This window comes from Leuresthes tenuis, unplaced genomic scaffold (assembly GCF_036924035.1).
Source record: "Leuresthes tenuis unplaced genomic scaffold, fLeuTen1.0.hap1 SCAF_22, whole genome shotgun sequence".
Taxonomy (NCBI): domain Eukaryota; kingdom Metazoa; phylum Chordata; class Actinopteri; order Atheriniformes; family Atherinopsidae; genus Leuresthes; species Leuresthes tenuis.
The window spans coordinates 7,040,163-7,067,738 of record NW_027325376.1 but is presented as its reverse complement, the minus strand read 5'-3'; the positions used below and the strand labels follow the sequence as shown (position 1 = coordinate 7,067,738).

At 45.5% G+C, this 27,576-nt stretch overlaps 2 protein-coding genes across 2 annotated transcripts; both read left to right on the top strand.

Annotated features, from left to right (window-relative positions):
- On the top strand, positions 1 to 22,355 carry zbtb4 (zinc finger and BTB domain containing 4). The gene is made up of 2 exons (XM_072376057.1): positions 1 to 99; positions 10,850 to 22,355. Exon 2 carries the CDS (start codon positions 10,866 to 10,868, stop codon positions 16,389 to 16,391), a length of 5,526 nt encoding a protein of 1,841 aa, XP_072232158.1. The 5' UTR covers positions 1 to 99; positions 10,850 to 10,865; the 3' UTR covers positions 16,392 to 22,355.
- shbg (sex hormone-binding globulin) lies at positions 22,177 to 26,369 on the top strand. The gene is made up of 8 exons (XM_072376058.1): positions 22,177 to 22,355; positions 23,077 to 23,174; positions 23,417 to 23,606; positions 23,788 to 23,949; positions 24,200 to 24,356; positions 24,617 to 24,753; positions 24,927 to 25,131; positions 25,371 to 26,369. The coding sequence occupies exons 1-8, from the start codon at positions 22,254 to 22,256 to the stop codon at positions 25,502 to 25,504; spliced, it is 1,185 nt and encodes a 394-aa protein (XP_072232159.1). The 5' UTR covers positions 22,177 to 22,253; the 3' UTR covers positions 25,505 to 26,369.
- The last annotated feature ends 1,207 nt before the right edge of the window (positions 26,370 to 27,576 follow it).

The following is a 27,576-nucleotide window of genomic DNA, read 5'->3' as shown; positions in this document are numbered from 1 at the left end:
AAGTCGCTGCTTCCTCTTTAAGAAGCCACCGACATTTGAACTCCTCAAACGTTGTTTGACTTCCCACTTTGATCTCAGTCCAAGTCAGCTGGAGAGCAGGTTAGTCATCCCTTCCTTCAGATGACTGAGGATGTTTACTAACACTTGAACATGCCTCAGGATATATTCGCACAAGTATCCGTGCAAGGAGGAACCCAACCTGAATGTAAGAAGAAACGCACTTTATATAGTGTAGATTTATGCAGTGTTTCTGCTTGTGTTACTAATGTCTTTAGATGGTGGTAGCCTCCACCTCCAAGTAAACATCAAGCCATAGATCTGATACATAACACCCATGGAAAACATAGTCTCAGATGAACTCAGGTTCGAAAAACAGCCTGACTGCAGGTGTGACTGTGCATTTTGGGAAACTGACCAGGATGGTGAACTTTTCCTTCCTTGTCGGTTACAAGACGGCTGACTCATGCCACTGTTTTACTGGAACCACAAAGCACAGTTTGCAGGTCAGTATGGGGCAGATTTGACGTCTGAATTATTTCTCTATAAAGGTACCCTGTTGAGTTTCATTGCAGACAAAAAAAAATAGTCTCTGGCTAAACTTCATTACATTTGTTTAAAGCTGGGAGGAGCAATACATTTATCCATAGAAAGGGCTGAGATGGTTACATGTGGTGTGAGAAAATATTGTCTAGTTTTTCACTCTAAAGCAGCTCACTGTGACTGCTTTTTGGTGTCACTTTCAGCCACAGCCTTCCCGGTAATACTATGACCCACACAGGGGACATAAACATGGGACATTTGACAATAGTGGCTTCATCAGTCTGGTAAAGTGCTGGCATTTTGTCGTTCAGTCAATATTTAAAAATGAGAAATAACATGAGGTGATAGAGCCTGTGAAATATGAGGTTGGATTTTCCCCTCAGCAATATGACCCTGTCAACTAAAGGTAGCCAAACAAGGATGAAGAGGACATGTAAAACATACAGCGGATGGTGAAGGTGCTGCTTTTGTAACCATGGCTCAGGAGGTACAGTTCACAGGTCTAACTGTGCAATTTTAAGTAAAAAAAATGATGTTGATTGATTTATTACCTCCTGTCATTTCTGAATTTGACTTTAAAGTGCCACTTCATGTTGATTTAAAACTTAAAAGAACACTTACGTGGCCCAGTTTGTGCCGTTAAAGTGTGAGAACAGCGCCAGATATCAGTCTGTGTCAGTCAGACACCTGATAGGTTGTAGTTTGTTGAGCCTGCCCAAACAGTCATTTACGATATTGAGAAGTTGTGAAATATGAGGTAGAACTAGCAGAGAAAAGACCAACTGACTAAATGACAGCCGCTGAGGCGTAGGATCGCCTTACTGTCGCGCTCTGCGCAGTGCACTATGACAGAGATAATTCCCTTAATTAGTGAGGAAAAAGGCATTTTTTAGAGCCTGCATTTCTGCCTTTAAGTCTCTTGAAACGTATTAAATCGAAAATTAACCTTCAAAATGGTGTTATTCAAGGCAGAACAAGAGAGAAGAGTTTAACCTGAGATTTGCTGCTTTAAGTCGTTTGTTCATACAAGTTCTCCTCTCTTAGTGACACATGCTGCTGCACAATAACTTGAGAAATACGTTTTACCCTTCTGTAAAGAAGTAACTGCACAGGTTACCTGGCAGTGTGTATAACCATATCAGGCTGCTTGGCGTTTCTGTGTTGTCCAACACACTAAAAGGAAATATTCCTTTAAATTTGAATCTGGCCAGAGAATCTTTTTTTGGTAAAGTGTTCACGAAACTTCACTGCTTTTAACTTCAGTTTAGCCGTTGTTTTCTTACGTCTTGATTAGATAATGGTTGAACATTTCCCCCCCAGAGTCCTCCGTTAGTTTCTACATCTTTGTATATTCAGATGCGTGTGTGTGTGTGTCGCTTGATAGAACAGCTTGAAAAGCTGCGATCACGTTCGGCCAAACAACCATGAATAGGCATGGATGGACAACGGGGTGTCTCAGAATACAGAGTCGGTGACTGGCTGCAGCCCCAGAACAATGCCAGTACACATGTGTGGACTGAGCGGCTGCCCTCCTGTAAGACACACACACACACACACACACACACACACACACACACACACACACACACACACACACACACACACACACACACACACACACACACACACACACTATTGTCTTTGCCAACGGGCAGTTTTTGTCTCACACACACATTCAAAGGCTTTCTTTTCTTTGTCTTTTTGTACTGACATGATTTTATTTCCAGTTTTCGTGTTCTCGATCACGCACACCCAGCATGCTTTGAAGACGTGCAAGAGTGCATGAGAGAGGATGGAGTGGGGGGGGGGGGGGGTGGGGGGGAAAAAAGTTTGTCCAACTCCATGAGCCAGAGAGGTCACAGGAACAACACCCAATCCCAGAGCGGTTCCCATGGAGACAAGTGTGGCAGCGTACAATGAGAGTGCGAGAGAGAGTGATGAAAGAGAGGGAGAGAGGGAAAGGGCAGGAGGAGGAGGGCGGGTTGTTGGCGTCAAGGTTCAGTTGGTGTGTACTTGTGGGAGAGTTGCTGGGGGGAGTGTGGACGGGGCGGACTCCTCTCAAAAGGACAGTGGGAAGTATGATGGGGCTGAAGCATAACAGGACTCGAACCACCCCAACTGGCACTTTTCTGCCCTCTTGTTACAGCTCACAGAATACTTCCTGATCAAAGACCGCAGAGGGGGAGCACAGATATATGGAATTTCCACTGACCGTGGCGTGCCCGGCCAGCAGAAACCAGAGCGGAGGGAGTTGTTGTTGTCAGGCATTTACATGGATACAGATGAAACCGAAATGATATCCAGCTATTCAGGCCTGAAGTTGCATTGCCAAACACAACAGTACCCTGTCGCCTGTAGTTCTAGTGCAGCCCCGAATAAACCCGCTGACCTAAAAGCAGTTCATTCATATGACTGACATCACCACTCGTAACACTTGAACCCTTTTAGCTGATCCCATGGACAGTCGATCAGTGTCCCTGCCCCATTTTCTGTGCCTGTTAAACCACCTCTTTCCCCTTTCTTTCATTTTGTACCAAAGCTTTCCCATGGTTGAGCTTCCCAGACTCTGACAGACTTGTACAATGTATGGAGGGACCAAAACGTAATGTTCTGGCCACTGTTTTAGGATCCAGAAAGAACGTGTCCCCACCATAGCAGGCTTCTTATGAACAATATAAAGATTTGACTCACAGGAACAGTCAAATGAAAGAAGTCATCAAGCTGAATCATCTCAGACAGACTTTTCAGCTTATTGCTCTTCGGCCATTTTCAGAGCTATGCATGGTTGATATGCAACCAGAGCTGCATGTAAAAACACGTCCGTTGCATTTGCTCTGGCCTCAGAGTGATGATTGAGCAAGCATGTGGGGGGTAAGGGTAGCCGCTTTCACCAGAGTATTTACAGCTGTGGGAGTCTCCTGCTGTGAAGTGCATAATGGAACAGCTACAACGGAGAATGTCTGGATCATATTTTCAGCACAGTGCTCTGAATTTCCATCCATCCATTTTCTATACCCGCTTAATCCGTCGGCTGGGTCATCGGGGGGGCTGGAGGCTATCCCAGCTGTCATCGGGCGAGAGGCGGGGTACAACCTGGACAGGTTGTCAGTCCATCACAGGGCCACACAGAGACAAACGAGACAAACACCCACACTCACTGCTAAGGACAGTTTTAGAGACTCCAATTATCCTGACATACATGTTATGGGATGGTGGGAGGAAGCCGGAGCACCCGGTGAGAACCCACTTATACCCGGGGGGAGACTCCCCCCCCAGCTGGGAGTTGAACCTGGAACCGCTGCGAGGCGACGGTGTTAACCACCACACCGCCGTGCAGCCGAGTTTTTATGTGTGTAAACATCTTATGTTTCCAGATTCGATCTGTCGTTACCTTTCAGCGATGGAAGTATCCGCCCGAGCTTAACATCATTTCAAGTTGGCAGCATCCCCACATTGGTGGGGTGTTAGAAGTTAAGGAAAAACATTTGACTCTGTGCCTCAGGACGTGGCGCAGCCTGATGAAGGCTTGACGGCGATGTTAGGCCATCACAGCTGACCTACTAATTGTTAGATCTCCACCGGCACTCATTGGACCAGTTGTTTTTATAAAAATTGCAATGGGCGGGATTGTACGTTTGGACCCAGCCCATTATGGGAATTGTAGTATCCAGTGTTTGTTTTAGGACTTGACTCGCACCAGGGACGTTGCGTCAGGATATCGCGGCCTCTGCTGCTGCTCATAACGCTCTAAACTTTGTGGAGGCGCAGTGTTAAATCGCTGCAGCGCTTCTTTAATGTCTCCATTTTTCCCTCAACTTCACTTGTTTCGCTGAGTGCTCCCATCCGCCATCTGACTGCCGCCAGTTTGTCCTGCCTCTGTCTCACTTTCCTGCTGTCTCCCCTCTCTCTCCCTCACTCTCCCTCAGTCTGTCTGTCTGTCCTTGTGCCCAGGTTTTTTGAGTTGGCGTGGTTCCTGTTTGTTTTCAGCCATTTTGGGGACTTGCAGTCCTCGTAACAAACTGCTTAAATGGCGTCCTCTTGCTTGCTTGCTCTCCCACTCTGTCTCCCTCTGCCTCTCCCTCCCTCTCCCTATCGCTGGGCTTTGTGTATATAAAGTAGTGTGTGCGTGTGTGCACGTGTGCGTGCACGTTGGAGAGAGAGAACAACACTTCCAAATAAAAAGAAGATTGGATTCAGTGGGGGGGGAGGCGGTTTAGGAGGTGCAGAGGGTGGAGGGTGGTGGGGGGTTCACTTGCTGGAAATTTAAAAAAGCGCAAAAGCACCGAGAATCGTGTTTCAGAAGCAAAAACTGGTGCGAGCGAGGCGAAGAGAGCCGGAGACCAAGAAAAGGGGAGTGAGTGAAGGAAAGCAAGCAAGTTCGAGTGTGAGAATCGCTCCTGCCCTCTGTCTTCACACACTGCTGCCTGTATGTGTGTGCATGTGTGTGTGTGCGCCGCCTCTCCCAGCGCTCTCTCCCTCTCCGTCACACACACTCAGACGTGCGCACACACAGACCGAGGGGGAGAGAGGGAGTGTGAGGGGAGAGAACACATCGCAGCAGAGATGCAGCAGGAGGTTTTCCGAGGTACGTTCTCTTGTATGCTTGCCTTCCTGAGAGACAGACTGAGAGAATTAGAGGCAGAGAGGCTGAATTCTGTTGTTTTCCTGCTTGTTTTTCTGCTTCACTTCGCTGCTGTGTGGCGGCGGTTGCTCCGTGCATGAAGAGGAGGAAAAGATTTTTATTTTACTCTGCGTGTCGGGGTGTGAGTGCTGTTGGGTGTGTGTATTTATACAGTGTGTGTTTGTGGAAGCGTATTTATGAGTGTGTGTGCCTGTGTTAGGTCTGTCTGTATGCGTGTGTGTGTGTGTGCGTGTGTGTGTGTGTGTGCGTGTGTGTGTGTGTGCCAGTAACAGGCCTTGTCTCCCTCATCCTCCCCTCTGTTGCTGACGCACCACGCAGTTCTTTTTCAAGAGCGATGACTCGTTTTGAGGTTGTGATGAAACTTTTAATTTAGCTAAGATTTTTGCATCCTGGTGATTCACCGCAGGTGGGGGGGGGGACGGTGGCAAACACACACCAGAACAGGCGTTAAACATGATGTGGGATTTTTTGGGGGGGCTCTCAATATGGTGGGCCAGTCTCCCACTTCTGCCTAAACTTACTAACAACATCAGTAGAAGTGTTTTCTGAGGAAAAACTTAAACGTTAGCGATGGTAAACACCTTGAACTCCATCAGCTGGGTTCGTCTCTTATTTCAGTTTTGGGTCGCCAAACTCGTCCTCCATTTTACCAGCCTGTTGTTTTGCTGTCGGTTTTCTCACGTAGAGCAGCCGAGGGCATATTGATGTCCCTAACACTGTTGTTGCTGCTGAAAGCCTTACTTCTTTTCCAAAACAACATAGCATCTGCTGCCAGCTACTCCACATTCCTGGTTTCCATGGATGCCAAGCCAAGCCCCTGTGCTCAACGTATGGAAAATATGATCCACGCTGCCACCGGGTCGGGGTCATAGGTCAGACAATAGGAAGTGTAGTTTCTCCCCGCTCTGTGTTGTAAAAAAAGATGATGTCATCGCCGTCAAAGTCTTCTTAATTCAGTGATTTATGTGAAGGTCACTCATTAGATAAATTGCGTGCCTTTGGGCCTTTTCTTCGCAGGACATGAAAGCGCTGAGATTCAGATGTTGCCATCTTTGAGCTGGTTGACAATGTTTACAATTTTTTTTCAAAAGTGCCAAACAGATGTGGACGCATTCAGGAAGCTGCTGCAGCACTCTGCTTCACTCCTCCACCGTGGTGGTTGCAGTTTACAGGACCGTTGTAACACTTTGACTCAGCTTTGCTAATGCTGAACGCTTCTCAGTTGTTTGAGACTACGAACTCCAGCAGAGCTTTCACACCCCCTGCAGCAGGGACCGCTAGTGTAAATTGAAAATGATTTTGGGGGAAATTACCTCAAAAAGGTCACGATGTTGTGCAGCTGCTCTCCAGGGATGCTTTTTTTTTGGTTTAACTGTGTCCTAATGCCTCCCATGATCCTGCTGCAGTGAGCGGTATTTTGAGGATTGCGTGCTGGGCTGAGAGCTAACGGAGCACGGAGAGAACGTGGTTTTAGGCATGTGCACGTTTGCTGGTGCGTAGCCTGGCATTCAAAATCACCACAACACGACAGTTTACACATGAGGTGGGGGCGCGCTGCCAGTCACGCTGAGGGGGATCTGAAAGACAAGGAAACTATAAAATGTGAACATGAGATGTGTTTGAAGTTACCCCTACATCCCCCACCACAACCACTCCCCGACCCATACCAACATCCCTCACCTCCTCCCTCGTTCCCTCCCTCCTTCTATCCCATCTGGCTGGCTCAACCATGTGCTCTTGGCCGGGGGGTTGTGGAGAGTCCAGTAGCTGCCGTTGCTAACAATGCCCCCTCCCCTTATTTACACACCCACAATTTCATACGCACGCACACACACTCTTGTCCTGACACACCAACTGCTGCCTCAATAGTTGGACCCTTCTGGCTGCTCCTCAGCGGGGAGAAAGCCCTACTAACGCCTCCCTCTTCCCAAATGCTCCTCGCCGCTGGCTCACCGGCTGGAACACCGAGGCCCCCCACATTCTGCTTTCAGGCACTCCCCCTACCATCACTCCTTTTAGTAGTAACACCATCTCACTTTGTTAATATTAAATGAGTTATATTACTGAAAAAGAACAAATGCAAAAAACATATTTCCTGGTTCAGAACTTAAGGTGCCGAAGAATAGCACTTATCCTTCAAAGGGTGAACGCTAAGTCTGTGATACTTACAGACATGTCAGATGTGTTCACTGTCAGGCCGGTTTCTCGTATGATGTTGGGAGACTCGGGTCCAGACATTGTTGGAGGTTCCCTTTTTTCACATGTAGTACACTGCAGGTGATTGTCCGGGTCAGACGTGTTCTCACAACTGGAAACGCTCTGTTTGGTTTAGACGAGGGTGGTGCCGGGGTAAAGTTTAGAAGGCAGGACATCTCTAGACAATTACCTGCTGTATGTGCACAAGTGCTCACTTTGACATTACACAGACTATATACTGGGGAACTGGCAAGGTAAAAGTACGTTCATGTCAGATCAGACTGATTTGAATATTTGTGTTCACGTAAACAGCTTCGCTGAAGTGCATTTGTAAGAGTTTAAGTTAAGCGATTTAGATCATCGCTCAGCTCTTGGCTTGTTTACAACCAGTCTGAATGCCTCTACTTTGCTGCAGAAATGTTGCGTTTTTATCCTTTGGCAGCTAATTTGTTGAGTACAATAATGGCTTATAATGGCTTGCATTATGAAAATTGATCTTAAAAAATAAGCACTTGGAAGAGCAGAAATAACATTATTTAAGATATTTAAATGAAATAGGAACAAATGTTAGCCATTTATGTTCTGAATCACTTTACCTGGATATTAAACTGTATTCAAATTTAGCTGGTTAAAATCAGACTTTTTAATCCTCAGTTATGATGATAATGATGATCGGGCAAAGCATCCTAAAAGTAGTATGTCTCAGTTTGTATTTCACTTGGAAGTTCACAAAATCACTATACTTGTGGTTTCCTTTTTCTTTTTTTTTGCTGAACTTTTCTTTTAAGATGGAAGAAGAGTTAATAAAGAAATTGAATTAAACTAACGTGGTTACTAACAGCTATTTCCCGATCAGCACAGATACCAGTTTCAGTGAGGAATAAACAGATTGCTCAACGTCTGGTTCAAGGCTTTAAGCTGATGTACCAGCCAAACTCTTCTGTCGTCCTGCCGCCTGTTATGCAAGTCCACTTTAGCTGTGATGATGTTCCTGCTGACTTACTGACTGCTAAATTCAGTAGATTACGAACTAGGGGGTTCCATGGTCATAGCTTCAGGTTTTCATATGCAAATGAGAAAGTTTGTCAGGATCAAACAGAAAAACTTTTGAAACTTTTAGGAGCAAAATCAAAGCCGGATTATCGAACCACAACAGAACGTTTAAAAGTCACGCTGTGCTGACAAAGGGAGACTTATCTACACGTTTGTTTCATTTGTTTTGTTTGAAAAAGCTCTGAATAAAACGATCTGAACAAAAAGCTGTAGCGGTGGTTACTTTTTTCTGACATTTGTCGTTTGGTATGTAACACAAATAGAATCAGTACAGGCTGAAAGTGTGCCTCTGTGCCCTCGGCCCATCAGTTAAGAGTCATGTGAAAGCTTTTGCTTTTGGTACGATGTGCTCTGCGCAGAGTCCTGTTTGCGTTGCACCAGCTGAGCACCTGCTCGTGTTATGAAGTTTTGCAATGCCACAAGCTGAAATAGATGAACACTTTATAGACCAACCACCATGTTTATTTGTGCAGAACATCCTGTTGCAGAGAGGTGTGGGAACAGGGTTTCTGTTTGTTTTGATTTTGCTTGAGGGTCCTCATGGTCACATTTGTTTGTGTGCCTGCAAGTTTTACAGACAAATTAATGTGTCTTGATGTTCGTTCATTTGCATAAATGAAGAAGAGGTTGGAAACAGCGTTTGCTGCCTTTTGTATGTTGTGCTCAGATTTCTGTGTGTGACTAATTTCAGTCCAGCTAAAGCGCGTTAACGCTGCCTGTCACAGTCAGACAGCGTGTCGTGCAGCCTCTGCCTGTTCAGCAGCTGTGTGCGTCACAGGGAGATAAAGTAGAAGAACGAGGGGGCGTCATACGCATTTCCCTGTCCGCGGCGCGAGCATCAGATGAGATGGTGAAATTTTTAGAATTAGCACTGTCTCTTAGTGTGTCTGCCCACTTGTAGCAGGCTGTCGCTTGCCATAAGGGATTTCCTGCTCGGTGTTTATTGTGCAACAAATGTGAGCGACAATGAAGGCCTGTATCAATACAGGGCGCCTAAATATGGCGAGACAGGATTGCGTGCCTTTGTTCTGTTTTAGACATACATCTTGAGAAGGCACGGACCTGTTTATGCACTGAATATGTCATTAAAAGGCACTTATAGTTTCCCTTTGCTGACTATACATCACTCCAGCTGTATTCCAGTTGGAGGCCATGCTGCACTCAGATTCACCTTTCACTTTTGAATATCATTTACAAGTGGGGCCCGTCCATGTTGAACTACTTTGTTTATGCCCGTGTGGCTTGCTTGCGGGCATCTAAGAGTGTATGCATGTATGTGCAGCTTGGGTCAGTGTTTGCCTGGGCTCCTGTCTGTCTGACAGTGCGGCGTGTCTTTTTCAGTGCCCCCGTCTCCTGCTGTCTCACTAACCCTCGCTCTCTTTCTGTTTCTGTCACCCTTTCACTCTCCCTCATCCTCACCCTCTTTCCCCCCCTCTCTCTTTCTCTCTCCCTCCTCTTTCCTCTGCAATAACAGTGCTGACCTAGTTTCTGCCTGTTCAGGGCTGCCTGTGGAATTTTACAGCGGCCTGCCCTCCTGGCTGCTTTGCTGCTTGAAAACGAAGGCAGAAAAGCATGACTGAGGATTTTTCTTCTTGTCGCATCATTACAGCTTTATACTGTCGCCGCTCTTCTCTCCAATCTGTTGTCCTGAACACATGGACGCATTTCTATGATAACAGCAAACTGTGCATCTGCAGCTGTCTTATGGGAGATTGTAGCAGCACTGCATCCACTAACGTAGCTGTTAGATTTATATGGAAATGAGAATAGTTTGTTGCTAATCTTCTGCAGCTTAGCTTAAATTGTACCGGATGCAGAGGGCAGAAAAACATCCCTTCTCTTTGCACATGCATGCAGTCTTCCTCCCTTCTCCTCTTCTCTTCTTTCCTTCCCTCCGCCTTCACAAATGAATGGTTAGAATCATGCCTGGCACATTTTAGCCCCTGCCAGGAATGGCTAACAAGGCTCTTGCTCAAACAGCAAGAGAGCGCGACTATTTTTATGCGTGTTAGGGCCACAGATGTGAGTCGGCACTCTATTCTGAGGGAATCTTGATTAAATCTGAACGTCCTCCAATTAGGCATAGGGAATGTTGTGTCACAGCAGAGGGAGATGGATCTCTGGAATGCGTTTCTGAAAGCTTGGCTTTGGCACGCTGAAATCTAAACCAGCACTGCCGCAGATTCATTCCTTCCCCCTGCCCTCTCCCTCCTTTCACTCACCATTCCTGGCTGAACAGTTGGAGTTCAGCATTGCTGGGGCATTTGGTTCGCTTTGTCGCTTTCTAAAAGCGTTCCGTCAGGACCATGATTGCTTGTGCAAACGTTTTGGGTGTAATCTTAATGTTTTTTTCTTTATGCTAATGTGCAGATGGTTCATTCATTTTGATTATAGTTTCTTTCTGTTTTTCTTCTTTAGATTTCGGGGGCTGGTCATGGTGTCCGGTGAGAAGGTGTGGGACCTCCACCATGAGGGCCTTATTCAGCCACATCTGAGAGAACATCACCTGGCTCCTGGCCTAACCTCCCGCTGCGACCCCTCATATATTGCAGCTAAGGACGCCGTACTCCACCAAAGTTGGTGGTTGTCACTGTTGTCTTCCCCGCTGCCGTCTTCAGTGGCTCTTAACACCCCTCACCGAGTTCAAACCTCACTGTTACGTCCACCCGTCAGTTTGTACAGCCTGAGTAGGACTGAAGAACTACACAAACCAGTCCACTGTCCTAGTGTGGCCTTTCAGTCTGAAGAGGAGGAGGAAGAGGAAGCTGAGTGGTTGGACATGAAGGGAAAAAGGCTTGGAAGCCGTGGAGAGGTTACGATGGAGGACAAGCTGGAAGATATGGGTGATGGACCTAAAAACGCAAAAATCACCCTGAGCTTCCCGCTTAGTGCAGCCCCTCTCCCAACGTCTCTGACCTCACCAAGCCACTGTCATAGCTCTTCCTCGTCCTCCCCTTCCCCCCATCGACGGCGACCATCCTCCAAGAGCTCAGACAAGGGGTCACTGTGGAAACTGGATGCCACTATGGATGTCAAGCACAGACCTTTTAAGCCCCCAAGACACGACAACTCTCCATCTTCTTCGCCATCCTCCTCCTCATCTCCCATGACAGCATCTGCATTTATCAGGAAGGATATAAAATCCCTGCCTCCTCTTAAGTGCTCCAAACTCAGTTCAGAGACTCAGATTCACAGGTCACCCCCAAGATCTTCCAGTGGGCCTATAGGGGGCTGTTTTGGTGGGGATGGATGGGATGAGAGGCGCAGGGTGTCCAATGGTACAGCCTCGCCCTCTCAGACTGCCCAGATTCTCTTCAGTCTGGGCACGCCAGCCTATCAGAGAGGTGGGGATGCAGACAGGAGAGAGAAACTGACTGGAAGGCCAGCTGGAAAAGCGGGAAGCCCACATGGACCAAGTCTTCACCCACCCACCCTCCATCTCCCTCCTCCATTACCTCCACCGCCTCCCCCACCTTCTGAAGGTCTTACAGCACCCCCGCACTCGTCCTCCTATTCCCCCACCGACAGCCTGAAGCCAGAGCTGATTTGCGGAGTTTGCCATCGGCTTTTCAGTTCAGCCTCCTCCCTCACAGTCCACATGCGGCTGCATCGTGGCAGCCGCGCCCTCAGTTGCCGTTACTGTGGCAAAGTCTTCATCCACAGCAAGAGACTGCAATCCCACGAGGGCTCCTGCAGGGTGCCAGGCCTGCCCTCCAACAGCCTGCGCCCTCCCTCTCTCACTGTACAGCCAAAGGAGGAGCCACTGGAGGAGGGTGAGGTGAGAGTGGAGGGGGGAGTGATTGTGGGAGAAACAGACATCAGCAAGGCGCGGCCTGGGAAGAAAGCACGAAGCCTCCTGGCACGTATCCAGGGTGATGATGCAGCAGGCACAGAGCTGCTGGCGGGTGATGAGAACCATTTTGTGAAGGTGGTAGATGGCAATGTCATTTACTTCTGCTCTGTGTGTGAGCGTTCCTATATGACCTTATCCAGCCTGAAGCGTCACTCAAATGTGCACTCATGGCGGCGCAAATATCCATGCCATTATTGTGACAAGGTCTTCGCCTTGGCTGAGTACCGCACAAAGCATGAGGTGTGGCATACAGGAGAGCGGCGATACCAGTGCATCTTCTGTTGGGATGCCTTTGCCACCTACTACAATCTCAAGACACATCAAAAGACCATTCATGGGATTAACCCCAGCCTCATTTCTAGTGAAAAGACAGCCAATGGGGGTTATAAGCAGAAAGCTAATGCCCTCAAGCTTTACCGTCTTCTCCCCATGCGCTCCCAGAAGAGACCCTACAAGACCTACAGCGACAGCTTGCATAATGGCCTTCTACTGCCATCAGCTGAAACACCTTCCCTCTCGCTGCCTGGCCTGAGCTGTGCTTTGGGCCCGGGGGACCTGCAAAGTCTCATCACAGGGGGCCCCCCTCAGAGTCTAAAGCCGGATCCTGATGCCTTTCCTGATGGTTTCCCTGTTTCTGTTGCTGCTGAGCACAGGAACCTCTCTGCACTAACACCCCTCCCCCAGACTGATGTGCCCCATGTTAGAAAACATGAGAGTGAGGCCCTTGAGTCAGAGCAGGGAAGAGGCAGTGGCAGCTTCAAAACATCCAACAGCAGCAAAACCAAAACTCTCAAGACTGGTCGAGGCACAGAAATGAGCATGCCTTCTGTTATAACATATGGTCATACAAAACCCTCCGTCATAGTTCATGGAACGGCAGTGTCATCCTCTGTCATTGTGCATAGCAACCAGCTTACATCTGGAAGTGAAAAAAGCCCAGTCCGTAGCCCATCTCCTGAAACTAGCAACAGTCACACTTTACTCAAGGGCAGTCCTCGGCCAATCAAAAAACTAAGGGATAGCACAGATAATCATAGAAAGAGGTCAAGAGACAGTTTAGATACCACAGAGGATGGCACAAGAGGCAGACAAGACACAGAGACGGGTAGATTATTTCACAAATCACGCAAGTCTCATAGCAAGAGTAATATTTCAATCTCAAAGCACCTTTCAGCACCTGTGGGTTCACAGGTCAAAGAAGCAGGGCCACTGTGCCAGATTACTGTACGCATCGGTGAGGAGGCCATAGTGAAGCGAAGCATTTCAGAGACCGACCTTAGGAGAGACAAGAGCCTTTCTCCTCCAAAAATCAAACGGAGTGAATCATCATCCCTACGTGAAGCCAAGGAACCACGCCAAACCCCCTCCCACCACCATCACCATAAACATCACTTCCAGAACAGAGCCAACCTGGAGGCAGAGAGTGATAAGGAAGCAGAGGACTGTGAGGAAGAGGAGGATGAGGAGGTGGAGGAGGAGGAGGAGGAGGGCAGGAAAAAGAGTTCCAAATCTCCTGATCGGGTGAGGGAGTACTACTTCCGTAAGGAGGTGCGTGAGCAGGACAGTGACAACGACATGGAGGATAATTTATGGCGACCATATTACTCCTACAAGCCGAAGAGGAAGGCCCAAGCACATCTGCAGAGGGTAAAGAGCTGGCAACGGAAACTTAAGTTCAAGCGCTCCATCCGACTGAAGAGGAGGGCAGAGAGACTTAAGAGCCTCCTGAATAAACAAACAGAGAAATCACAAGATGAAGAAGAAGACAGGACAACAGAGGAGGCTGAAAAACGGTCAAAAACTAGCAAAGACAAGCAGGGGGAAAAAAAGAAAGATGGTGTCTCTGCCCCTTTGAAAGACAAAAATAAAGATTCAGAGGAACAGGTTAAAGAGGCCCGTCACCAGGTCTCCACACCTCCTGTGCACTCTCCAAAGCCTCCTCTGTCTACCTCAGTGGCTCCCACAGGAATAAAGAGGCGGCCTTGGACTAATGGGAATGCAGCAGAGTGTGGTACATGTGGCCGCTGGTTCTCAAGCCCTAGGAAGCGAGACAAGCATGAGCTGAGCCATCTGCTGGAGTTTGTATGCCTCTTCTGTCGAGCCACTTTCCCCTCAAGGGACAAGTTGGAAGACCACCAGAGAGCCCAGCACCCAAAGCCCACTGAGGCTCCCTCTGTGCCACCTAAAGGTTGTGAACAAGTTGTAGTTGGGATTAAATCTGTGCCTGAGACCGCAAAATATGATGAAGATAAAGGGGGGCAAGTAGGCTTGGGAGGAAGTAATTCTAGTCCAAGTCGTCTAAGCAGAAGAGCACTATCACGACACACCTGTGCACAGTGCCATAAGGTGTGCAAGACATCTTCAGCACTAACTCGTCATATCAGACGCCATGAGTTAAGCAGTTCTCCAGAGAGAGAAAAGGAAGATAACGGCTCAGAGCCAAAAGCATCACAGACATTTGTTAACACTTGTAGCACAGAACCAGAGACTGAAATGGGACAAATTCCTAGTGCGCTCTCTGTGTCAGTTATCAGCTATTCAGCACCAGAGCCGCCCAGTGGCGGTAACTGTTTTGCATCACAGCAGCATGTAGACCATCCAAGCGAACTCGCAGGTGAACGTCTGAAATTAGATTTGAGTGAAAAACCCGAACTAGCAGAACTCTCACTTCCAGCTCTAGAGAGAGAATCCAGACCACGGATTTCAGACCCTCCATTAGAAAACCCAGTTAAGCTTACACCAACTAAATCTGAAGTCACGCCTGCCACACCATCCACTCTCCAGAGTGTGCTAGTCATGAATGGACCTGACTGTCTCGACTACCGCACCTCCAGCAAAAAGAATCTAGACACTCAGGTCCACAGAATACCCAGCCCTTTGCACTTTGTGACATCCACCAACACCTCTTCAAATGTGCCCATGACATCACAGACCAGAATAACCAGTGCTGCTCCTCCTGTTTCCATGACAACGACTCCCATCTCTGAGGGGGGATTCATGAGACGGGATGGGGTCATTATGGACAGAGAGAGGCAGAGTGGGAGCGGTGCATTTCTACATACAGGTTACGAGGATTCACCCCTTGTCCAAGATCTCAGAGTCCAGTCCCTGTCCAGGAGTCCCTCTCCAAATGAAGCACAAGACTTGACCATGTCCTCTATACTAGCTCGAGAGAGGGAGATAGAAAGACAAAGAGAGGCTGAGCGGGAGCTGGAGAGACAGAGGGAACGGGAGAGGAACAAAGAAATTGAGAAAGAAAGAGAAAAAGAGATAGAGAGGGCCCAGCAAATTTGTAGAGTTGCTCATCCCTCACAGGACCAGATTCCACTTTTGGTGCCTAAAGAGGAGCCCTTGAGCCCTGTACCATCACCCCAACATATCCCCACTCAAAACACTATGAATGGACCCTCTTCACACAGGCACACTCCCAAGTCCCCCTGCCGGTCCCCCTCAGCTATCGGACTGTTAGCTCAAGCCAGCCGGCAAGTTCACTCCAGTTCACAAGGACTCGACAGGCTCCCGCTGCCCACTGGAGCAGCTGGTGCCAGTGACCGCCCCTCCGCACACGCTCTGCTTCTCCCCCGAGCCCCCCAACCACCTGAGCCAGACCACCAGGACACAGTTTCTTCCAGAGATTCACAGCAAGGGGACACCACCCCAGTTGGTTACCCCTCCCAGGATTATCCATTACCCCTTATTGTGCCGGACAGCTACCGCTCTGGGAAGAAGCAGGAGGAGAATCTGCTCATGTCCTCATATCCACCTGGGGCACTTCCATTTGGCCCACTGGGAAAAGTGATAGTACCTAATGGCGGCGACGTGGCCAAGCTGCCATTCTATCCAGACCCTTACCAGCTGCTCTATGGACCCCAGCTCCTAGCCTACCCCTATAATTTGGCAGCACTTCCTGTGGCTGTGAACATGATGGGACCTGGGGGAGACAAGGTGGAGCCTCTGCCATTCCTCCCTGCCATCTTCAACTACGCAGCCACTGCTGGCCCTTACATGGGTGCAGCCCCTCACCCCCTGGTGACAAATCCCCGGCTGTACAGCAGCAGCGGCGGCAGCAGCAAAAAGCAACGAGACAGCAGCAGCAGCAAACAGTAGGCCACAGATGCACTATAAGGAGTATGGTTCAAAGGGGACAGCCTCGTCTGTTTTAGCTGGGAGTGGAAGGGATGTGTGCTCACGAGCTCACTCAGTACACTTGCACAGTACCCCCACCTCTCTTTTATTCTACAGAGATCAGAGGCATTGCAGGAGTAGGTGTGAAGAGAGGGGAAGGAGCAAAGAAACGGGGAGGAAAAGCCAATCTTGAAGTGACGTATCACTACTCCCCTATCTTTACTCCAGCTCTTCTTTCTCCGTGTCTCTCCTGTCTTCCTGTAGTGTGTTGTAGTTTTAAAGCTTGATTAATCTTCCTCTCCGGCTCATTATATTATCTATAAGAATAAGAACTGCTAACAGGGTGTGTGAGTTGTGTGAAAATTTAGTTCAGTCTACTTCCCTTTATAGTCACCGTATAACGAGGGTAAACGCTCTTCAGGGAAGGCTTGTATGGGCTTGGATAAGGGATGAGGCAGAGAAGTCCTTACTCAACAAAGTTGGAGGTGGAGCATTAAGCAACTCAAACTTTGTGTATTTTTGTATGAGAGAGTGAGGTCACAGGTGTATCCTGTTGAGATACTCTGTGAGAGTTATATATTAGCATGTACATGCACATGTATGTAGGGATTTGTGCATGCAGCGTTGGGCTTAAGCAGGTATTGCTGTGTGTGAGTGAAGGCGTGTCTGTTTGCGAGTGATTGAATGTGCGTGTGGATGTCTAGATCATTCCGTGTTAGACGCACACAGCATTCCTACTCTAGTTGGAATCGCTATTGTAGGTCAATGTGTAGAAGTGCATTTAGAAGTGATTCCTCATATCCAAATCATTCAGAAACAAAAGCTACGGCTGGACGTGAGTGTATGACAATGACAGATCATCTGCGCTTCTTAAGTCTTGACAAACTTGCCGACTTTGTGTCCAGATGACGCTGTAGGATCTGTATAGCATTCACCATAGTTTATACCTTATGTGCACAAAATAGAAAAGTAGTGATCACTTAAAGGGGACACATGTAGCTGCTTTGGAAATGTAGCTGGCCACTGGGTAAGAATTAAAAGCTGGTAGACCATTGCACTTCCATTTTTCATCTCATTTCCTTCAAGTTCAAAAAAGGAAAGGAATAGAAACCAGTCAGCCTTCATCTTGTGTAGCTTTTTCCTCTTTGATTGCAAGAGGAAAAGGCCCCATCTCCTAAGCCAGGAAAAAGAGAGCGACAGGAGAGAAGGAAAAAGAAAAATGGATTCAGGGTATTGAGTTATTTCTGGATAGGAAGAGAAATACGTGGGCACAAAACCGGTGGACTCTGAATCAGAAGGCTCCGCAGAAATCACGCTGGGGGCAAAAAGAAAAGAAAAAATCCACAATTGAGAGGAGTTTGGGAAAAAATCAGATCTATTTCCCTTCCTGCTCCGTGTCATTTACTAAGAGGTAGGAAAAGGCTGAGCTTAGCAGCCGAAATGGCAGGCCGAAACTCTCCAGATGCCCTCCTGGGGTCTTTTTGTTATGTGTAATGTTATCTCTCTATGTTTGTTTCGTTAAACTATGTTGTTGTTTTTGTTGTTTAGCCCTCTTACCAGATGGAAGTGGCTTCAGTGAAAAGGGGGAGTAAACTTAAGAATATGAATGTAAATTTAGTCATGAGGTTAATGAAGTACAGCTGCATTAATGGTAGAGTTGGTTTCAGTTCCTTTTTGTTGTTTTTTGACACAAATAACCTGTTAAAGAACCGTATAACGTCTGGTATGCATATAAACAGTAGTCCTAGGAACATGTCAGTAAACTTGGGTTCTGTATCCACAAAGTATGAGCAACACTTGCTTCCTAACCGTTTATATCCTCAGCAAATCTGGCATTGTGCACACAGCTTTTCTTTATTTCCTTTTATATTTTCTGGCCTTTGGAGCTTCCATATCTCTGTTGAATTTTTGTTCTTCATTACTGACCACAGTTAAATAAAAAAATAAATAAAAAACCCACAGAATTAGAAGCCACTTACCTCTAGGAGTTGTTTAACTGTTCCACTCCCCTCGAGCACACTCTGGCTCGCTGCACCTCCTCTGGATGAGCGGCGTGTGCTTCGGAGCGCGTGCATGTGCGTGTCATGGTACTGGTGCACCTTTTGATTCTGGCGGGAGTGTTAAAACAAAGCGTGACCGACTGCAGGGGGCACACGGGCATCCCCTCGGGTGTGGTTACAAGCCTTTTGTGTGTTTTTGGTACGTGTGTGAGTGCGAGTGACTGCGGGAATAAGAAAACCAAAATAAATCTGCCTAAGCAGCGTATCCCTTGGCTGTATATGGACCACCTGTTTGTTTTGTTTATTTTGGGATACTTTTCTGTGAGTTAGTTTCAATGTAAAAAAAAAAAAAAAAAAGAAGAAAAAAAAAAGCCTTGCTGTCTCCAGTTCACTATCTCAAGCCATTCCTGTAGATGGACATGTTTGTGTTTTTGGACCATTTCTTATGCCATAGTTTGCCATCATGGTTATCATTCAGACCAAAAGCATGCAAATCGACGTATTGTAGTGACTGGACTGGAATCTGGTGGTAATAATACAACTATTTACTGTATGTTTAGTTCAAATGAATGTGCCTCTGCTTTGATATTTAAATAATTATCTATAGTAAGATGGAAATCTGCCAGATTTCAACTGTTAAGGTGCCTTGTTATGGCATAAGAAATTTGAACAGTAACTGAGTGTTTTCTTGAGAAATGACAGTATGACTTGGAGATAGTTTTCATGGCTTTACTTGCTATGAAGCTCTTCATAGATGTAGGAGTGTGGCTAAACTGTTTTGGTATCGTGTACATGTCTAGGGTAATACTGTGCCATATAGAGCCCACAGAATATGTTAATGTTATTTTTAAAAGATGTTTTAATGTTGCCTGATGACTTTGTCTTTAGATTTGATACAAAGGCTTGTAGCCACAGCTCTCCCAAAGTCTGTAGTCTCCTTTTTCCAACATTCTTCTTGTCTCGCCCTCCCTTTGTTTCTGTCTCCTTCTTTCTCTTTGCTGCAATCAAACAAAATAAAGTATTAACCTGATGACCCATTAAAAATCAGCTCTACTCTCTTTGGTTTTTTTGGGGGGGGTTATGTGCTTTTTTTTGTTGTCTAATGTTTTACAAGTTGAGCTAAAATTCTTAATGCAAATGAAGTGCAAATATCCGTTTGACATTCAGCGAGTGGACAAACGTTGATGCCTTGTGCTTCTTTGACCACGTGGTCCACATTCAGTGCCGCTGCAAATCAATTAAAACCTTTTATTTCTATAAAATGGAGCAGAGACGACATTTCGGATGTTAAAAATGAAGAAGTGTGTGTTCGCTTTGTGAAAAACATCTGCTCAGCTTAGATTTAAAGCCACTGACTTGGGGGCAGATGTGTGTCGTAGCACCTCTTCTGTTGACGCTCTTTGGTATTTGGGAACAGAAACCAGTTGTTTTATTTTTCAGGCCCTCGACAGGAGTCTCCTCTTCTTCATTTCATCGTGCACTATAGATCTTCTAGGGGCTCAAGTCCGGACCTGTTGGCATCTGGATTTTTTTTCTTTTCTACAGATGTTGTGATACGAGCAGAATGTTTAATAAGCACGACCTCTCTTGTAAAAGATGTCCGTGTGGCAGCATAAGTTGGTGGTATAAATGATAATCTGCTTTCACAGATGTGCAAATTACTCAGATACCAAACAATGTAGCATCCTCATATCATCACCGATGCTGGCTTTTGAACTGCGCTTCATGCTTGTTGTTCATGGCCTGAAGGTATCGTTTCCAGCCATTGTTTGTTTTTAGCCTCGTCTGTTCTGTAGAGATTCATCTGGATCTTTTTCCCCTAAGAATTCTTCAGGCAATACTGGCCTTTGTTTGAAAATGGCAAGACAGAAAAGTGGGCAGAAAGAGAAAGGACAGCAAAGGTCACGGGCCAGGACAGGAACCCGGGCCGGCTGCTACGAGGACCTTCAGCCTCGTTACGGGGCTCCAACTTTACCCGGACTTTACTCTATTATTAACACTAATTACCACAAATAATGGAAACCCCAAATTATTTGCATTATTATTTATTATTTGCACAATTATTTGTCTTTGATTGTTTAAACGATTCTTCTGAGAGGCTCTCTGGGATGCTGTTTGTAGTTGTTTTACTGACCTGTTGCTAATTAACCTTGTTTACAGATACATCGATTGGCTTCTGGTTGTGAAGTACTTTTAAGCATTACGCAACTTTTTCGAACGTTTGTTCTTGCTGTCGGTAGTAAATGAAGTGCGAGCAACATTTTCTGATTCATCATTTGATTTATTCTTCTGTATTAGTATTATATGACACTATTAAATTGAATATATGGTTTTAAATATTTTTAATATCTTTAATATTTTTAACAGTTTTCTTCTGTGTTCATTTGATATTCACTATGATTTTAATCATGTTTTTATGTAATATTAGACAAAGAAAACACTATTTCTCATGATAAATAAACCTGAGGCAGATTACAGTTCGCTCCTGGCAGAATTAGGAACTGATCGCCAACAGTAACCAAATGAGCGCTTTTCCCACTAGTGACACTCTGTGGCTTTATCAGGAACAGGCAGTTTGGTGACTCACCAGTCTTTGCACTCCCAGAATGATGTCAGAGACCAATTATTCTCCTTTAAACATTAAATATGAATGAAGCTGAATTAGTCTCTCAAAACAGCTATCGACAAATGATCAAATGAAAAAAAAAGCAGTGCATTCCTGGCGTTGATGGTTATTCAGATTTGAAGCAAAACAAAGCGGTGAGTAATGTTTGGATCTTTTTTTGCTGCAGATGTTGTAACTTTTCATTCCAGCTAAAGCACAGATGTTACTAATAACATCAATGATGTCTCTGTTCTATTCAAGTGTCCCAGCAGGCCAAAACACACAGTACAAGGACACAAATGGAATGCAGCCATCATAATCTTATCATTCGCACCTGTTTTATCACCTACTGTGACTATCGTCAGTATAAAATCAGTTAGTATGCGTCACACTGAGACAGAGTATGAGGAAATTCATGCTCCCGTTTGATTTGACATTTCAGATTAACTCCTAATCCTCAATAACTGACTAACAGATTGTTCGCAGCCTCCTTCTGCTTGTATGTGTGTGTTGCTCCTTTCCCAGTTCTTCCCAGATATCACAGCCTTCCTGGAAGGAGTTTGTATCAGGGGGAATGCTGCCAGCTGAGGAGAAAACAGTGCTTTGTGACTTTGTGAAGCACCGTTCTCATTTCTCCCTCCTCCGTCGCCACAGCACACACACTGAGTCGTCACGGGCAGCGGTGGTGAATCAAGGTTCCTGTGTCATGGGTAAACACATCAGTGGTCTGGCTGAGGTCACTGACCCGGCCTGCAGTTGTGCTGCTGCTATTTGAACCATCACGAGGGCAGGAGGCTGATAAACAGATTTTAACTCCACAGGTCAATTATGTTGCTTTTAAATGTGCTACATAATAAATTATGCACACTTAAGTTTGCTTTTATTTTATAGCCATGTAATTGTCAATAAAATGACACACTAACTGATATATTTGTCTGCCATTTACCCCACACTTTCATTCCTCTGTGTGCCACCGTGTGTCTTCCACCCTCCTACAATTTCACAAGCATCCCATTAGCTACCGCCACGAAGCGCTTCCTCCTGGGGATCAATAACCTACACTGACCAAGCTCTGTTTGCCCTCTGGAGCCCAGGACGGTGTGCCAGCACACACCTACGCTCCCCACACACTGTGGCAGGGTATTTCTGCTCTTCTGAGGAAAGCTGGCAGTGCATGAACCACCCAAGGGCTCTGGAAAGTACACGCTGAGAGGCCTGGGTAGGTAAGAACACTAAAGGATGGCCGTGCTTTGGAAAGCAATGGCGAGTGGATTGCTCCTCGGTGTGAGTCTCACACTGCTGGGGTGGCGAGTTGAGGGGCAGGGGAACGGACGGGGTAAGGTATGTAAATCTGATGCATAAGGCTTTGAATTAACATGTGCGTTATATGTTGGAGATTCCAATTCAAAGCTGGTACACAGATGATTTCCATGTATTTTTGGGGCTTTAATCAAGTTGCTGAATTATTGTGAAGGCATACATAGTTTCTGTGAGATGTGTTGTCTCTGCTTACTGTAAAGTTTGGAACATTTCAACAAAAGTGTTTGTTTAAAAACCTTTTAAGCAACATTTATTGGTCAAACATCCTCCGTGCTTCATTTCCCAGGATTTTTAAGGATGGGGTTTAACTAAGTGCAGCCTGAAAACCTAAAAATCATTAACTAACTCATACTGTATCCAAATTAAATACCTGTTGAAGAGAGGCTTCGATAATTTGTTTAGACTTAGGACTTTGCTCAGTTTGAGTGCAAATCAGCACCGCGACACCAGCTGTTCTTCCCTCACTGAAATGTTTTCGTCCCAATTAATTCCCCCCATATGTATGTTTCCCGTACTTCAATGGCATCAGCATTGATTTAACACTTCATCAAGGCAAGAATTTTACCACACTTCCCTTTTTACACAGTAATTATGCTTTAACTTGAATCAATGTGGTTTTAACCACTAACCAATCAAGTTGTCTGACTGTACAATACAAAGACAGCCCTCAATGAACGTGTACATAATAAAGAGCTAGTGGTTTAGCGTTTAATGAACGCCTTATTGTGTTTGTGTTCACTAGAAAGAAGTATCAGGCGATTCTCTTGTCTACCTCGGCCAGGACAGAGACCTCTGGAGGCCGCTGATCTACACAACAGCCAACCTCACTGAGATCAGGAGGTAAGATAAGAAGGTAACATCTGTGGACAAGGAGGCAACGACAAGATGTGGGACTGTTGTTTTCCTTAAATTCGGTATCGTAATAATGCACGATGGCTTTGTAACCATAGCTGTCATAGCCTGGAATACAGTTTGCTCCACCACAGAGATATCAAAAGCACATTAATCAGGCAGATGATCGTCCTCCACAGACTGTCCTTCCCACCTGAGTTAACTGTTGTATTTCTGTCCTTTTTGCCAAGCATCAAGTCATCCTTTCAGCTGCGGACGTTTGACCCTGAAGGTGTGATTTTTTACGGAGACACCAAAAACGGAGAGGACTGGTTTGTTTTGTCCCTTCAAGATGGCATACCTCTGATGCAGATCAGCAAAGAAAACGCGCTGGTCAGCGTGGCAGGTGGGCCGAAGCTCAACGACGGGAAATGGCACACGGTGAGTTTCCAGGGTCTTTCGGGTTTACTGTCAGTCAAGAGGTTCTTCCCTGAAATAACACAGATCTTTGACATGAAACGTGATTTCCTCATGACGTGACATTACAAAACATTCAGCAATATGTGAATTCTGCATCATTACATGGTGTATTTTTCTGTTCCCTTTCCTTGGTGCCACCAAGCTGGAAGTGAGCAACCACGGGAAGTTTGTCACCCTGGATGTGGACGGCTCAACTGGACTGGTGGTGGGCTTGCAGTCCACAGAGGCAGGGGAAGTCCTTTCCGGTGCACTGCGACTGGCTCTTGGAGGGATCCTGATTAACAAGGAAAGGATGATTGTTCAGGTGCTGTGTGCTGAAACACTGTTCAAGAACTTTTATCCATCCTGATCAGTAATATCAGATCAGGTTTTTCTCTACACTCCCAGGAGTTATGTTTCACAATACTCAGCAAAATAATGATAATAATGATTTGCAGCACATACACAAGAGCACTGAAAACGTATCATAATAAGCCTAAATTCTTGCACATTTCTTAAGCAGTCACAGCTGGCATCTTTACAGTTCCCTGTTTGTCTTGTTTTTTTGGCCACAGTTTAAGCCGCAGATGGACGGCTGTGTGCGGGAAGGCAGCTGGCTGAACCTCAGCATCCCCTGGGAGGCAGAGGCAGACGAGCTGTGGTCCTGCTATCAAAACATTCGACCTGGCAGCTACTTCCCCGGCACTGGATCTGCAATTTTCAACACCTCAGGTGGGAACACAGTGCTAAGTTATACAAAACACGGGCAAGTGTTAGCACTCCTTCATGTAATGACATGCTCTCCGGCTGGCCTGGATGGTGTGTTTTTGCAAGACAAAACATCTCCGATAGCAATATTTTGTCTAACTTCTGACAAGCAGTCATTGATCACCATCTGTAATCAGATTTACCATGCTAATAAAAATTAACTCCAAGTGTTTCTTGGCGATGGTTGTATCATAATTCGACTTCTTTCTTTTGTCCATTTGCAGTTTTCCCGTTTGATGAAGAACGTGGGTTCAGGATTGAATTGTGGGGTGATTTCAGTCTGATGGATGGGACCATTCTGAGCATCAAGGCTTCTCAAGAGGGGCTCATGTTTTCTGCAGTAGCCAAAAATGACACAAAGGTATGCATTTAAATCTGAAACAAGCCAAAGTTAATTCCCAGCATACTAAATGGCACTGCAACGCTGGCCCCCGAACTTGTAAGAACATGTGACTCATTTAAATCACATCAAGCTAAACGAAACAAACAGAAACTTGCTGGAAACTGATATCTGTCTCTTTTTCTTATTTCCAGGAAGTCATACTCACTTTCAGGGAAGAAAAAATCATCATAAAAAACTCTTTCAAGAAACTGCTGATTACCTTTCTGAAGGATTTACTCAAAGTGCTTCCAGATGAAGATGAATCAAACGCCACTACGTTACAGGCTAGTCCAGCAAGCCAAACCCGTTATCTGACAATTTGGAGAGACAGTCGTCTCGCCATTGGAGGCCTTCTGGGTGAGATTACACAGTGATGATGTTGACCTTCTTGATCATTTCTTTAGATCTATAAATGTTAACATCCTATGTTATTGTATAGAAAGCAAAAACAAGATTTGCAGTAAAAACACACACACTGCATCCAGAAAAAAAGGATGACAATCAGTGAATCTAAAACAGGAAAAAACTCATTGGATAGACTGTTCAGTGTTGTGCAATCCACTGTCACAAGAGCTTTCTTCTTCCCCATTTCTCAGGTGAAGACGAGGATAATATCCGCTCCCATTTCTTGACAGGCTGTCTGGAGAAGATCCGAGTCCAAGAGAGGGATTTGGATCTGGATTTAGCCATCAAAGACACGCCAGTCTCCTCTCACAGCTGCCCTGTATAGATCACCAAAGCAGGCATCCTCTTTATGTGGACTGGATGTTTGTAATCAGTCATGTCAGTCATTGCGTACAGGTCAAAGTGCCATACAAATTCAGTGTATATGAAATGGTTAATTGCGAGTTTGACAGACATGTACGGACAGATCACTGAACACACTAAGGAGGCATGTGCTCAGGGGCCCAGCAAGTCAGTGGGTCCAGGGTGTAATCTCCAGAAAATTATATTCTATTAAACAATCCAGAGAAAGACGAGACAAGAAACAAAGATGTGAAACTACCATTAAGATTTAATGAAAAACAAAGAATGTAAAAGACAAAATAATAATGGCTGCAACATATCAACACCAAGGGAAAGTAAAACAATCAAAATAAACCAGAACAAATTTGATATGATTCAAAACATGTGCAACATACACAGTTGGAGTGTGTACGCAGTTTGTGGTTGTATAGTATGCTCATTAAAAGGCACTATATTTCCTTCTATTCACACCCAGACCACCACTTATGATCATACTCCTCATTAGGTAGTCAGTTGTGGTACTCCTTCCAATTACCCTCTAAGATATAAATAATTAAGTATTAAATATTGATTTTTTTCGACTGAACATCTCTTCTGTGTCCCTGGTGTAACAGAATATACAGACTGATCTCAGATGACTGTTTTTGTGACCTTGGTGTGAACAAATGTATGTTTCTGAATAAAATATGATTTTCCTTTCAAAGCCTTTGATTAACATTAACTTTGCTGGTGTGTTTAAGACATTTAAGAGTAATGATGCTTTGAGGAGTAGCATTAAAAAACAGTGTTTGAGTGATTCAGTTGTGCCCTCTAGTGGATTATTAAAGACATTGTTGTGAACAATCTTATGATAGATGTCATCCATCCATCCCTTTTCCATTCCTACTTCTTACTGTCCAGGATGACGGGAAGGATATGAGAAGAAAACCTTCTGACTATGAGGCGACAGCACTAACCAAACACAAGCAAAGTCATTCATAAATCAACCTTAATGTCTCCTGTGAGCCACATTTGGCCGGTGGACTTTGTGCACAGAACTGGCAACTTTACTGGACCAACGACAGAGACCTAAGTTTACCTCAAGAAGAAAACTCAGAACCCACCTTGGACCCTTCTGAGACACCATACCTGAGCTGAGTTGCTTTTTCTAGGGTGCCAGATCTAAGCCTTCAAAGAAACAACCTATCCTGGCATCCCGGGACACGTTAAGCCAGAAATGGGACTGTAATCAAATATTAATCCTTTGTTTTCTGTTTTTTTTTTAAAAATTATTTGTTTAACTTAATTTTTCTTTTAATGGCTGTGATTCAAAATAATTAAATTTCTCAATCATTATCAATTTCTCTGTGTTATATGTCCATCAGCTGCTGAGGCGAGGTTCAGCTAACACATGTATGTTTGTGATCATGAGGAGGCAACGTAACCCGGAAGTAAAGGGAACTGTTTCTATGGTGACAGTGTTGCCAGATGCCTTTTCGAACTAGACGTCGGTATGGTGATCTGCTGCCCCCCACAGGTCATTTCTAGAATTTGATCACATTTGATCACGCGTTGTCCATTAATACACTATACTTTCTCTCTTTTTTATAGTTTACTCAACTTCTTCAGAAAACAAATATCATTAAAAACTTAAATTATCATAATAACCCACGCACGCTTTGTAGAAAGGACGAAATGACCAACAACAACTGATTAAATCTGGTTGGGAAGCAGAGTTGTGTTAGATTGAAAGCTTTGATTAATAGATGGTGTATGAGGAGTTTTGTTTTTTTTAAATGTCCATGAATGAGGTGCTCTGTAAGGGTTCAGTCTGGTGTGAGGAACGGAGAGCGGTGTCAGAGGACCGGAGGTGTCAGGGGAAATAGTTTCAGATGTACCGAGGAGCAAGTTCATGGAGGGATCCACAGATGAAAAGGAGGATTTTGTGATGCATTGGAAACTTGATTGGAAGCTACTGAATGTGAGTAAAGGCTGGCTAAATGTGCTGCCAGGGTGAGGTTTAGGTGATGGCAGAGTTTTGGATGTACTGAAGCCTGAAGGCTTTGCTGGATAACC

Coding starts and splice junctions, on each gene's coding strand:
- zbtb4 (XM_072376057.1), top strand. CDS start 10,866: ATGGTGTCCGGTGAGAAGGTGTGGGACCTCCACCATGAGGGCCTTATT.
- shbg (XM_072376058.1), top strand. CDS start 22,254: ATGGCCGTGCTTTGGAAAGCAATGGCGAGTGGATTGCTCCTCGGTGTG. Junction 23,175..23,416: donor AACCTCACTGAGATCAGGAG/GTAAGATAAGAA, acceptor CTTTTTGCCAAG/CATCAAGTCATCCTTTCAGC. Junction 23,607..23,787: donor ACGACGGGAAATGGCACACG/GTGAGTTTCCAG, acceptor GGTGCCACCAAG/CTGGAAGTGAGCAACCACGG.